Source organism: Hakea prostrata, chromosome 4 (genome assembly GCF_041222555.1).
Source record: "Hakea prostrata isolate BN-2017 chromosome 4, UWA_Hpros_2, whole genome shotgun sequence".
Classification (NCBI taxonomy): domain Eukaryota; kingdom Viridiplantae; phylum Streptophyta; class Magnoliopsida; order Proteales; family Proteaceae; genus Hakea; species Hakea prostrata.
The window spans coordinates 41,572,996-41,587,713 of record NC_142603.1 but is presented as its reverse complement, the minus strand read 5'-3'; the positions used below and the strand labels follow the sequence as shown (position 1 = coordinate 41,587,713).

The window sequence follows — 14,718 nt, the reverse complement described above, 5'->3', positions numbered from 1 at the left end:
CGCAGATCTCGCCCCGATACTGCCAGATAGGTTTCAATCATCACTCCAAAACTTAGTTTTTGGCTTCAAATCCCTCTTTCTTCCTCAAATAGACCTCTACTTTGCTTGATGGTTAGGGATTAAACATCATTTGAAGTTGGGTATGTTTACTCTTTCACAATTTTGATTTCTCGATGGTTGATGCATCAAAACATGTTTGTTTCTTTTCAAATCAATATATGTTTAGTTTAGGAGCGTGGTCTATGAATGCATGTTGTTTGAGGAATCCTAGTATTTTTCTTTAATTTTTTTGGTTTTCAAAATTAATTTGCATATGAACAATGATAGATGACAATGGATCTAATACATGTTAGACACCAAAATTCGATCTACATTTTGATGGCATTGAATATATTTTCCTTTTGTTAACTATTTATTTAAATCATTTTTAAATTATTAAATAATTGTTGTAATTGTTTAAAAATGGAAAATTTTCAAGAACATCCCAAGCTAATTGGCAAAAAGCATAGACACCTCAAAACTATGCCAAATTGGCAGTCCCCCCCCCCCCCCACCCTTTTTTCCATTAGAACCATTGGTTGGTTAGAGGAAACGATGAATATTACGCTTAGTTGTATTATTTTGTACCTTATAATATAAATAAGATGAAAAATGGAAGAAGAAAAAGGAACTCATAGAGGAAGAAATTAGGCAAAATTTAGGAACATTGTAAAGTCACAAGAGATTAATAGCAATTTAGGAAATAGACAATTATCTAACCATAACTTAACAGAATTTGCTAACAAGGTGTACTATTATGCAAATTTAAGAGACCTTTTGGGGGGTCATTGCCAATTTGACGTAGTTTTGGGGTGTATGTGCTTTTTATCAGTTAAGTCCCTAAAATTTTTCAACTATAAAATTGACAAATAAATACCAATTATTTTCTGTTTTATCCTTAAAAATAGTCGAATTTTAGTACAAGTATGATGATGATGTTAATGTTTTTTTATTAAATTTAGTTAATCATGTGCTTAATAAATATTATAGTAAATTAGTAAGGGACAAAAATTATTTCAAAAAACCAAAAAAATTCTCAACTTAGAGAATAATTCAGTATATGCTTTCTTTTTGTTTAGGGCTCTCATTATTAGAGTGTTAGTAATGTTTTTTAAGAAAATCAATGTATGCTAACGCATGTTGTTTAACATTCTATTTGACTATTTGAGACATTTATAAATACAAATGTTATAATTAATAGACAACATGTCTCCCAATTAGTAGGATCAGAATGAGTACTTTTCAATTGAATTTATTTTAACACAAAATACCTCTTCCATTGTATTAATTATGCTTTAAGTAAGATGCATGCAATAACCCAAGTCCAAAAACCCCCCACCAAAATAGGGTCAAAACCAAGGACCAAAATTTCTAAGCAATAGTACTTAGCTCCAGCCAAGATGGACAAAATTTTGACCATGTCTTGGTTTCGAACCGAAATTTTGAACCCTGGTTTAAGGCCTTAAATAGGCTGTCCAAAAAAAAAAAACTGAACTTTTAAAATTACCATCACTGAATTATTCTTGTCATTGTTTCATCCTGTTTTCAGGGTGACCAACTTTGACCAGCCTGTCCAGCCTGTCATATGTCGAGTTTTACTCAACATTACCACCTAATTATTATTTCCAATTTTCTTGGCACCTAGTAGCTGCAGGGGTGATGCTTATGGCATCAAATAGTAGGTTCACTTTCTAATCTAATGCCTCCCTCTGCTATATATTTGGAATCGCATAAATGAATGGTGGTAACTAATAAAAGAGGTCCTATGGTAAATTAATAATTTGTCAAACAAAAAGTCATTACCTAATCTAATTCGAAAGACAGATAAAATAAAATAAAAAGCTGGAAAACCCAAAGGAAAAGAATCATTTGCCATACAAAGAGGTGTTACTCTGGCATTCATAGTATTTTAGCATTCATGAAACCTAGCTTAATTTTGTTTCCCCATGCAATACCTACTTTATAAATAAGAAAGAACTGAGACTGTTGCGTCTTAACCATATGGTCATTAATTATGCAAAGGGTTTTCTAGATGAGTATGTTTTTGGAAAGCAAGCAAGATTTTCCACTTACTTTTTCTCGTCCATGGTCAGTGCTGAAAGTTTGTACGCCATTTACTTTGTCTCCTTCTGTATCTGGTATATCCTGTCAATTGCCACAAAATGATAATGTATTGATAAAAGAATACTTTATAATTTACTCTCCTATGATAAAAAAATTAAAAAAAAAAAGTCCGCTAAAAAATGGGGTTTCCCTTGGTGTATGGGACGGGACAAAGTGGGATTAGTAGCTTGAGGGTCTAGGTTTTCAACCATCAAATACATTTGGCATTGGCTCAGGATGCCCCAACTAAGGACGTATGCTTCAATACAACCCCTATAATCAAGAGGTCAAGCATCCCCTGCACTGTAGGAAGGGATAGATGATCTCGAACCATCGTTGATGAAATAATAATGTATTGAATGTTGGCAGACAATTTCTAGATGAAAGGAAATACTCCCATACTTGAAACCCTAGACCAGAGAGTGATGATGATAATTCTTGGAATTGTGTGTGCGGCCTAATTTGAAGATAAAAAGTAATGCAGAATTGAAGACATATTGAAGAAATAAAAAGCCCATTGGTTAAGCCCATCAAAGCCTAAAACTATCACCTGAATCAGCCTATGGCTTTCATGGGCTAGGACTGTTTTAGTGGGTCAAAGTTAGCCCACATTTGTTGAACTTCATAGTCTATACCTAAGCCCAAGTCTAGTTTTTGAGAAGTCAATAAAATGGGCTGTGGTTTGAAAATGAAAGAACTCATTGTCAAAGGAGTTTCCCTTTGTCAAAGAGTTAGGTAGTAGTTGAGTTATTCATAGGTAGGTGGTGTTAGCTAGTGATTGGATGTTACCATTAATGTTTATGTCTCTTTAGAATGCCATATAAAGAAACTTATGTAAGAGGTGAAGACACAACTCATCAATTGAAATCAAATTGCTTTGTTAGCATTCCTTCTCTATGGAGAATCCTTGTGTTTGATCAAAGATAGGTTGATGTTTGATCAAATCAATCCACCATGCGGTGTGAAGCCCGGGTGTTACATACTTACATTGTTATTCTCAATTCCCTCATATTGTCCTTTCAATTTCTTCATCATAGTTCTGCCCTGTTTTGAATATCTATTCAGCCCGTATTGTTATGTTATTATCCTTATAATACCACTCTAGTTTCAGCCCTCTTTTACATCTAAATTATGTTTCATCTTAAGTCTATCAAATCTGAACTTGATTCCATGTGACGGGTCCTATTTGGCTACTGTTTTGATAAATCAAATACAGTACTACATTAAAAAGCCTCCCTGATCTTAAACCTAACCCAACTTGGCTGTCTCCACCGAAGTGATTTCAGGAAGCTGTCCTAAAAAGGACCGAACAGACCATGATAGGGTTTGACTAGCTTAATGACCTTGGGTTTCCCAAATTACAAGTACAGGGTTTTCATCATTAAAAAACAAAAATAGAAGACTAACAATGCATGTATCCAAGGGTCAAAGGAAGGATGGACCCGGGACTGGAATGTATCCAAGGGTCAAAGGCAAAATTTAACGAGCGCCCCATTCCCTAGTTAAGCAACCACATTTGATCTAAAACAGGGTAGCATCATTTTGATGCCATGCCACACCCTAGACCCATGCTTCTGGGTAATAGAGGGATCAAATAAAGAAGTTTTAGGGAAGTATTTGGCTTTGAGTCCTTGCCCATATAGAATGATGTTGAGTGAGCAGCCGCCAGGTCTGTTTGAACAGGAGGGCTTTATTTTGATCAGAAGACCAACAGAATCCTAGACTTCCATGGGAAGTTGGAGAACAAGCCTTAGCCCAAGCAATACGCGAAGAATCACAACCTTGGTGGTTCTTCCCATTCCAGAATTTACCAAAGGTAGGTAGCATCCAAATGAGAACAGATGGATTTTGGGATAGAGAAAAGAGACATATGATAGATGGGAATGGACGCAAGAACAGATTTAATCAAAGTAGTTCGTCCAGCAAAACTTAAATAAGAAACTTTCCAAGTCTTAAGCTCGTAGGAGTTTAATGCTCCTCGGTGGCTAAATGGAATTCTGAGGTATCAGCTCTATGTCTTTTGTGTGCTCAACAGCCTGAGACTAAATGGCATAGATTTTGTGCTTGCCCATGATCCTCCCACATTTGGAAATCTACTATTAAACAATTCTGTCTACATTTTTTCTCCTATGAGCACTTCACTAAATCTGACAGAGAATTTTTTTTTCCCCATCTTTATCATTTTCTGTAATTATATATGGGAGGGACGTAACCAGGTGGTGTTCTCTCAATCTCAATCTACACCTGAACAAGTTATCAAGCAAGAAAACTATTGGATTGACCTTCTACATTTAACTGAAAAATTATATATACACCCACCACGACTGGTTTGAACTAGTAATAACCTTTCTAATTGGCCCGACACTGAGACGCCAACTTTGTGGATTGCAGGTAGAGTAAATGAAATGCGAAGACTTGACGGGATGGAGTTTCACTTATATACGACATGGCTCATGAATTGCTTCTAAAATGGATGCTGTCTTACTTGGACTTTAAGAGGCTTTTGAGAATCCGCTTTTAGATTCTGTTACCCACTTATGTATTCGTACTAATTGCACCCTGCTTACTAGTATTCTCCCTCGACCAGTGAGGCCCTGTCCCAATGAGTTCATACCCCACCTTTTGAAGTTTGTGAATGGGGGTATATCTATATCAATAGAATTATATGCTAGTTCTATCTACGAGTGACGACTTATATCGACTACCACAGAGGGGGAGGGCGATGTTTGAAGTTTGATAGTTCGTCCATATTTGTTTTGGATTTCTTATTATGCATGTAAACAGAAAAAAAAGGAGCATCAAACTTGCAAAAACAGGCCTTCAAAATGGTTTCAAACATATACTGAGCTGTAAACTTACCTAAGTTGGAAACTAAAGATGACAACAAGGCACAACATAATCAATAACTTAATCCCTCAAATAAATTTCTTACATATTCATAGTATAATAGGGATTTACCTTGAATAAAAGGATAGCAATACAGTGTACACATGTTATGACAGTTGCAAGTAACACTGGCTTTGTAATTACAACTGGCCTTCCAAGTAAGTATCTCTGTGAGTTTGTTAATAATTATCACTATGGTTAGTCCACCAGAGACAAGAAAATTTTAGAATAATGTGCCGTGTGTAAAAATGTACCTGAGAATGTATGAAGTTTGGGATATAAATGGACAAAGAGTCTAGAAACATAAGGCACACTGCTGCAAGTAAGGGATTTTTTTTCCATCTGAGAAAAGGAAGCTACTTAAAAGGAAAAAGAAAGAAAAGAAGTTAGACAAGTAAGCCGGAAAGATCTATTTTTTAATAAATGAATCAGGATGTTATTCATCCCAAAAAAAAAAATCAGGACATTAATCTTCCTCATTCTATTGTCATAATATGTGATTCTTCAGAAATAACATAATAGAAACCTTAATTTGGAAAACTATGTACTGAACAAACAGATTAAATTGTACGAATCTTGTTTTCATAAATGAAGATTATATTTCAACGTGATAGAAGTTTATCTATTTCAACCTGGTGGAAGTCCTCTCCATCATGGTGGGAGAACTCGCGAGATATCTCGCTATTTTGAGATAGCGAGACGAGAGGAGAGGCGAGATCTGCGAGATGGGAGATCTCACCACATCTCGCCGAGATCTCGCCATATCTCGGCGAGATCTCGCCTCTCTCTCACTACAACCATAAAAACTTGCCGAAAACTTGATTTTTTGCCGGAATTTGTTGGGGATTCAACTTCTAAACATCTTTAAGACATCTATAACATCAAATTATCATCATTCAAGCTTATTTCAACTAGCTTTTCAACAAAGGTAAGATTTTCCCCCAAATTTGAATTTTTTTCAAATAGAATGTTCTACAATGGATGTGTAAGTCTAATGTAAATATATGTTGATCCACAAGCTTTGATCTACACTTTCATGGAAACCAATTTAATGTGACATTTAAACCGATATGTGACATACTACAGTGATGAGTTGACTTGGGAATCATATGTGGCCACCGTTCAGAATCAGTTGATGCAGAATGTTGAGTAATACTCTTGCTGTCTTGTAATCTTATTACTCACATACTCTTGTGATTGTGAATTTATTGATTATGATTTATGACTTACTAAAAGTCTAAAACTTCTTATGGTTGTAAAATTTTGAAGACATTTAAGTTCTTTGATAGTTTGATGTGTAATGCATTTGATAATTTATAGTTGATAACATGAATTACTTGATATCTCTACATTACATGTTGTCTAACCTTGCATTTCACAGCACTTTGATTTTACACATGGGATCGACTTAGAAGACATACTTAGGGTTATTTTCTCACAAATCTAAGGCCACCAATGTGTTCAAAAGGCCTTAAATAGGCTAAATACCAAATTTCAGCCCAACCGGGGCCCTAAAACCCACCGAGATAGGCCACCGAGATTACGCCAAAATTTTGGTAGATCTCGACCGAGATCTCGCCATCTCGGTCGAGATCTTGCTATTTTGGAGTGGCGAGATCTCACTCTCGAGCAAGATCTCCCACCATGCTCTCCATTAAGTGCAACCCAACCTTATCCTAACCTTTTAGTTTTCTTCTTTCTCTATTATTGATGTTCAGCTTTTCCTTGTTCCTGTCCATAGGTATAGCAGTTAATGAAGCATGTCTTGATTTTCCTCTTTCCTTTCTTGCTTCTCTTAAGATTCTGAATGCCAGTCCTTCTAAAACCATTGACTTCTAAACATACTCTTTCCTTCACAATGAAAAATCAGAGTATTTAAAATAAAAAAAATTATACAAACGGACCAGAGAAATACTCCAAACAGAAACACAAAGACCATAAATCCACTTTCAGCATTGCCACCAGAAAGGGATTGTTTCATCATATTTTTATCAATTCGACAGTTTGCTGGACTCATTGTGTTGCTGGGTATCATTGGGAATTGATAGGGGGATAGTTTATCTTATTCGTATCTCTTCCCTCACTCTAGATGACAAAAAAAAAATCAAAAGAAAACCTAGTATTATGTATTTAGACATGGCATTTCTTAATGTCAAATTAGAACATATGTATGAAAACCCTCAAAAAACTTTGAAGCCCCTCTAGTTCAATGCAAATGCTGTATGCTTCACAAGTAATTAATCTGAAAACTACATATCATACTGATTAGAGAGACAGAGAAGTGGGGGGGGGGGGGGGGGAGGAACTTCACATGTTAATAAATTTGAACCAGTAACCTTCTTAGGGAGGAATAATAGAAATAGGTCTGTTGCTAATTTTGAGTTCTTGAGTCCCTACTTGTTCAACTGCTGGGATTTGAGTAAAACATTTCAAAGAATCATGTTTTAAACCAGTAGGAGCATTCACTTAAATATTTGACTTAATCTAATTTGGTGGGTATACTGTGGGAATGTCTGGGATTGTTGAATTTGGGGGGAGATGATGAGAAATATTTTTCCAAAGATATACCACAAACATTTATAAGATGCAGTACTTCCATGAAAATTTTTAGATATATGCCATATTATTCATATTTTGAGGTAGGATTCTCCACATACTTAGCCTTGGATCTAATTATTTGCCGTCCCTAGCTACGTAGAAACCAATAAATTTCTAAAATGGATATTGCATCATCGGATCATTTCAATTCAATTTACAATATTAAATAATAAATGAAAATTTTCTTCCCCATAGTATTTTCTCCCTTAATAGAAATATTTTCGTCTAGTTTAAAAATTTCTCTCTTTCCTTCTTTCTTTAGTTCTTACTAAACTTTCTTATTCGTTTTTTAACAATGTCAATGCCTTTTTCTGTTTACTATAATACGAAATTGAAAAAGAGAAAGAAAATGGTTTCAGCGAACTTACATTAACGGAATATACAGTTCCAAATACGAAAGAAATGAGTAACCCACACAAAAGTGCTGGAGACTGGGACAAAGTCCCGATACAAAAGCTCTGCGAAAGAAATACTCAAAAAATCACAATGACAGACTTTAATGGTATATAGAAAGCTTGGGACGCTAATGAAAAGTAAAAACAAGTAGAAAGCAGGGAAACAAACAATGATCCATAAGCAATTAAATCAACCCCAGTCCCTTAATAATTCATACGTCAGTATGTCCCCAGCACAATCCCAAAAGGAAGAACAAAGGAAAATCGACAGGAATATCAAATAGCAATAGCATTACAAACTTTTATTTTTTAAAACTAAACTGGAAGTTGAAACAAGTGAAATGCAACTAAAACTCACAAACCTTGAAAGTAATAGAAAGAAAAGATGCAAACAACTACTGTTTTGATATAATTAATAAAAGAAATAGAAATAGTTCAAACATGACTTACTAGGGTCATTGTACTCTGTCCAAAACACCAGCAATTCATCCTCAAAAGATGCTAAATACCCCTACTAGTAACTCCTAAACGGGGGGCAGAAACGGCAGAATGGTATCTCAGATATTAACATTAGGTATCAAGCCAACAAACAAGCCCCCCCCCCCCCCCTAAGGGAGCTCCACCCATGCTCGGAAAGTTCGTATCTGAGAGACAAATTGACCTTATTCCACTCCATGGATGGCAGAACATTCCAATAAACAAGCCATACCAAGAAAAAGGAGAGTTCTCTCTCTTCGTCATCTTTATCTATGGAGGACAGATTTGAGAGAAGTAGTTTTTTTTTTTTTTAATATATATAGTCTCCCTAGAACTATACATAGCTTGTCTGGCTAGGTTGGTAAAACAATGAAGCAAAAATTCATTCTTAAAAGGACTAAATATGGCTGGCTTAGAGAGGGTTAGAATGTTGATCAGGCTGTTAGAAAGATCTAAAGGCCAAGGTTTCTTAGAAGGTCTAGGAAGGAGATCAAGGAATGCTTGCTCAGTACACCAAATTTCTCTTATCCTGGTCTGGGAAAGAAGCGCTTGATCTAACCCTGATTGAACGCAAGAAAGCAAATTCTGCAAAAAGCTACTTGACACAAAACATCCCAATGAAATAACTTTGAAGGACCCTTCCAAAAAAATTCTAGAGATCCACCCTGTCCGGTTCAATTTTGAATTATGAACCTCTGCACACAGTAGAATTGGACCATGAAGTGAGAGTAGATCTTGTAAAGAAGAACAGATGCAGGTATTGAATGTGTGATAGTACCACTTTTCCTGGATCAACCCCGGAAATCCAGGGGGTTCAATACATTGTTTACCTCGCCAGAGATACATAATTCAAGACCCTATGCGGGTCCGCAGTTTCTTTTTATTAAAAATTACTTTGTTACGAATCAACCATATAAAATAACAAGTTGAAAAAAAAAAAGACAGACATCATCCATCTAGCAGAGGGTTAATCAAGAGAAAATTCATGAATTAGAGCATTGCAAAGGTGAAGCCAAGAGCGCGAGTTAAGAACTTAATTCTCAGTACTAACAGTCCTGCAGCCCATACGCGCTTAGTCCATTCACAAGAAATAAAAATGTGCCCAATGGATTCGGCACAAGTGCCACAGAAAACACAAGATTGCATTGTAGTCCACTGGGTTAGGATAGCCTTAACTGGAGTGCCTACATGTAGAACACGCCAAAAAAGGAAGAGATAACTTCCAAAAAATTTCCGCCAGGCAGAAAATTCAAAATGAACTGCAGATTACTTTGCTTGAAATAAAGCTTTGCCAGCCAGTTTAGAGGAGAATAATCCTGATCAAGGAGTAGAAATCCAAACATCAGAAGGAGGCTGAAGTGAAAAGGATAACAAATAAGGTAACAGATTGGTAGGGAAGCAATTGAGAATAGTAGGATCTAAAGGAGACCCTCCTCCCACCACATCTCAACTCGGGCACCCCGTGGTTGAAAATTGTAATTAGTCTCTCCAATTTTATGATCCTGAGTGATATGAACTCAAGGATCAAACCAGAAGATCTCTAATCCATTGCCAACACATTTGAAAACCATCCCTGCAAGAATAGGTAAAATACTGCGTAAGCTGTTCCAAGTCAAAGAACCCTTCTTATTCATCACCTTGGGATAAAAAAGAGATGAGTTAGGAAAAAAGGCACAAAGAATTGGGTTGGGTTGGGTTGGGTCAAATGTCTCCATCCCTGGTTAGAGCAGTCTTAAAACCTCTTGAAACCAAGACCCCCAGCATACTAAGGAAAACAGCATTTATACCAAGAATGAGGCATAACTTCTTTTTTTCATCTATCCCATTTACCCAACCAAAACTTCTGACAAACAACCAATGTTTGATCCTCTATTTTCCAAGGTAGCAACCAAGGTTTTGATCGTCAACAACCGAAAGGATTTTTTATAGGAGATTGATTTGCAAAGGTGAAAATAGTCAAATTAAATAGGTTTGGGATTCCTATCTCACTGTTGCATCATAAGTCTCTGATATGATTAAGCTTAATCTACAGTGGCAAAGAACCAAATAGGAACAACCAAAAGGTAAGATAAGAGAGATTAATGACAAATGAATAATTAGGCTACTGCCTATAATTTGTATCATTGCATCACATTATTTACAAAGTTACAAGCCTCTTGGAAAAATTAGATATAGACCAATAATCATAACAGTGCCCATTCATGAAATGATGGAAATGCTTTTGGTCTCAGATAATGAGATTGCAATTCTAAAGCCTAGATACTAGTTTCATGGAGAGACACCAGAACAAACCCTCAAATTTTTCACTGTATGGATAGGAGCCCCTTTCCCTATATTCATAAGACCAAAAGAAACTGCTATCTTCTCACTGTGGAGTTTAAGCAAATCCTGTTTGGCAACACCAACCAGAATCTCTCTGTTTCACCAAACCAAAGCTTGCATTCTTCTATCAAAAACAGTTCAAACACGGCCAATTGGAAGTTGAAACTTACCAACTTGGTAAATCTAGTCTCTCTCTTTTCTTATTGCCCATGTTTTATTCATTATAAAGTACAAATCTGATTAACATCAGAACACTGCTAACCTTAACATATTGTTTGTTTGACTGAAATAAAGTGGGGTAGAAAAGAAGTGGTCGGAAAAAGTAAGCTTTTCGACTAAATAGCAAAATCTGGGTTCTTTTGTTTAGCCAGGGTCAACTAATAGAGAGAAAACCCTCCATGATTTAAGGAAGTTGTCTGCTTACGCGGCAAAGCAACTTTTCCACCCCATCTCTTGTAGCAGTCCTACACTTTTAGGTGGGACATTGTGAGAAAGGGAGGAAAATGGGAAAAAAATTAATAATAATAAATAAATATAACACATGGGAACCACATTTTAAAGTTTTCAATAAAATCCTTTCCTTTCCTTTCCCGTTCCCCTCATAGTTGTCACGGTGACGAGGCGATGCAAGGCGGTTTAGGCTAATTGAGGCAATGAGTCGACGAGGCGCCCTCCGAGGCGCTTTTGAGGCGGTTGAGGCGTTTTAAGTGAAATTTTTAGTGTACATCTCATTCACTCTAAATCTATCATATCTTATATAATAAAAATACTAATATCAGACTACCTCAAGTCATCCAACATACTACAAACCACACATAATAGGTCCTAAATAAGAAGTCGCAAGAAAAAAGGAAGAGAAGAAGTTGCTTGTCATTGACCACTGCTTGCCGGAGTGTCGCTGCGGGAATGGAAGAGAAGAAGAGAGGAAGAGAGAAAGAGATTAGGGATTAGAGTGAGAGTGAGAGTGTGAGACTTGAGTCAAGAACTTAATCTCTTTCAATTTTGTTTGTTTTTATTTTTATTTTAACATTTGATCACATGTAGCGTCATTATACATATGCATATAGGTTCAAACAATAGATACTTTACAATCGGAATCTAATAAGTATTTCAATATATGCCTTCAATTAGGCATCTTTCTCGTGATTTAAAAAAGAAAGAAAAAAAAACAGACGCCTTATTGCCTAAAAATAAGGCGACGCCAATTTGAGGCGCTCCGAAGGAGCCCAGACACCGAGGCGACGATTAAGCGACGCCTTGACAACTATGGTTCCCCTACCCCACTACCAGTGGGTCCATCATTTCTATCTTTCCCACGCCTTCTTCTCTTGCAAACAAATGTCTGTGACAGAAAAATTCACCTACTGCTCCTCTTCTTTCTCACTGTTTTAGATGAGGCAATAAATCCCACTTGTTCATTAAACCACAAACAACTTAATAAGCCCATATTAGTAGCACTTGGGAAAATGGATCCAATTTCTAGATCCCAGAAATCAAGGTTGTATTGTCATGAGAAATGTAAAACATGAACTTGTAAAATGTAACTTTAATTACCTAAGCTTTATATGAATAAAGCTCTATAACATTATTTTTTCACTCCCTTTAAGATTTCCACTAATTATCTTTTAGGAGAGAGACTTAGTAATCCTTTCTCATTACATATAAAAGTTCTTAGAATTTTAAGAATTTTTTTTTTACCCCTCAGTAAGTCAAAGTTTTACTCATGTATTTGAGACAAATAAATATAACACTTATACCAGCAAGGCAGCTGCGCAAGTAATGGCCCAAGCAGTTTCAGTTGAATAAGCTCCGGAAGCCAGAGGGAAATGTTTTTTGTTAATCTGAAAACATAGGAAAAATACTAAGAAGCAAGCGATGAAAATAGAGATTAAAGGCAATCATGTTAACCATATGTCCTTAAACAAAATGAAAAGACATTAATTTAATCATTAAATTACTTGCATGTAACCAAATAAACCAAATAATCACACTCAGTCATACCTTGTCAATTTCAACATCATATAGGTGGTTTATGCCACTAACATAAAACCTCATCACCGTCATTGCAACTGCAGCCTGAAACAAAATAACATCAGTAACATACCAATACAAAGGATATATTATATCTTCCTAACCTTAAATGTTACCTGTAAGTCCTCAGAAAATTTTGGAAAAGATTTTGAATCTATTGACAATTTGAAACCTTAATGCTTACCTGGAATATTCCCATAAAAAATTTAGGGGAAAGATCAGCAATAGCTTCTACTGGAAAAAGAGACGCTGATATTATCCCCACAATCTGATCAGTAGAAAAACACATAAACACATATATGGTGCTCTGAGAACAATTTCACTTTTTTAAGAAGTATCAACTTGTCACATTTAGAGTGTAATAGAAAACTTACACCACCAAAAGAAGCATAAGGACGAGTGAACTGTATAAGTGTATCCACCGCTTTTAAGAGGCCAGGCTGGCGAGCATTACCATTTTCATTGTACTGCAGCTTTTCCACGGTTTGTTGATCATCACTTAATGCTGAAAGTCCTGGGAACAATTTTTTTATTTTTTTTTATGAATATATAATTCACTAACCAAAGAAGAAAGAAAAAAGGGGGGGGGGGCGGGGGAAGAGTACAATAAGATATGCAAAGGGCATAGCCCTACAGAAGCCAATAAAGCCCTAAGCAAAGGCAAAACGAAGAAAAATAAACAGGCACTAAGCGGAGACCAAAGAGGCAAGACAACTCAAAAGCAATGCTATTTTCATATTTTTCTTCTTCTTTCTCGAAGACATGAGCTCCACAGTGAAGTTTTCACCAAGGCGGTGAGCCTTCTGGTGGGGCAACTCCTTCTCCTGCTTCAAAGCAGAGGTGAAGGAGTTTTGGATTCAAAAGAACTACCATGCTCGGAAATGTAAGAGGCAACCTGCATACAATCAATGCTGCCAGAAGACACCAAAATTGTGGCCAAGGGGGATTGGAAGGATGGGAGGGCGAAGCAAGCTTAGGACTGGTAGGAAGAGAAGGCTGAAGGTCTGAGGAGGGTAGAGAAGAAGGATGAGATGGGAGATGGGCCCAAGGTGTCTAGGGGACAATGTTAGATTTGCTTGGAAAGGAATTTATTTTGAAAATTATTTAAGTGAGATTTTTGAAACTTGAAATGGTACAGAAAAATTTGCAGTTTTTAACCCAGATTATATGATGTGACCAGATTCTAGGGTTTAGGAATTTCGATATCAAACCCTAATATTGGGTCACTCCAGGATTCTCTCCTTGTGAACCAGCAATCAAATAACTAATGCTTCAGAATCTTGGATCAAATATTATAACTCAAAGTAGTAGCCTAGTAGTTTGAGGATTGTGTGGGGGAGGGTTTGCGAAAATTAGGGTTTTGACAAGACCCAAGATGGGGTGGGATTGGGGAAAAGTTAAAGAGTTTAGGGAAGAACTTGGGAAAGTTTAGGTTAACAGTAATCTAGACGGGATTGGTTAATTTGAGAAAATAGTAATCCAGCTATGGGATCAAATTCAGGTGGAATGGGGTGGGGGGAAAGGGTGTGGAAGGCCTGCGGCTAGGGGGAAGGGGTTGCAAACTTGCGGTTGGGTCTTGGGAACATTTAGGGATGAATAGGGAGAAGGTAGGGGAGCTGTTCTAAGGTTCTTGACATATCTCTTAAATTCTTGAATAATTCTTGAATTCTTCTTTCTTCTTTTCTTTTTCCCAATTTTATTTCTTTTATTTTCTTTTTTCTTTTTTTCTTTATTTTATTGGCTTCCTAAGCTGCTGCAAGATAAAGAAGGGGGGAAAGAAGAAGGAAACCGAAGGGGAAGGGTTCTAGAGGTGTCACAGGTTAGGGAAGAGGGCTGAAGGGGATCTGCAATGGGGAAAAGTTGCTGG

General features: G+C 36.5%; 1 protein-coding gene across 1 annotated transcript in view; it reads right to left on the bottom strand.

Moving 5' to 3' along the window:
- Positions 1–14,360, bottom strand: part of LOC149018911 (putative homogentisate phytyltransferase 1, chloroplastic) — a 28,712-nt gene extending 14,352 nt beyond the window's left edge. Inside the window, exons 1-9 of the mRNA XM_089153030.1 lie at positions 13,747–14,360; positions 13,226–13,365; positions 13,036–13,119; positions 12,822–12,896; positions 12,578–12,661; positions 7,995–8,084; positions 5,283–5,384; positions 5,101–5,196; positions 2,113–2,184 (exon numbers count right to left, since the gene is read on the bottom strand). Coding sequence (XP_089009156.1) covers positions 2,113–2,184; positions 5,101–5,196; positions 5,283–5,384; positions 7,995–8,084; positions 12,578–12,661; positions 12,822–12,896; positions 13,036–13,050 — 534 coding nt within the window. The 5' untranslated portion in view covers positions 13,051–13,119; positions 13,226–13,365; positions 13,747–14,360. The remainder of the gene's footprint in view (positions 1–2,112; positions 2,185–5,100; positions 5,197–5,282; positions 5,385–7,994; positions 8,085–12,577; positions 12,662–12,821; positions 12,897–13,035; positions 13,120–13,225; positions 13,366–13,746) is intronic.
- Positions 14,361–14,718: the final 358 nt, after the last annotated feature.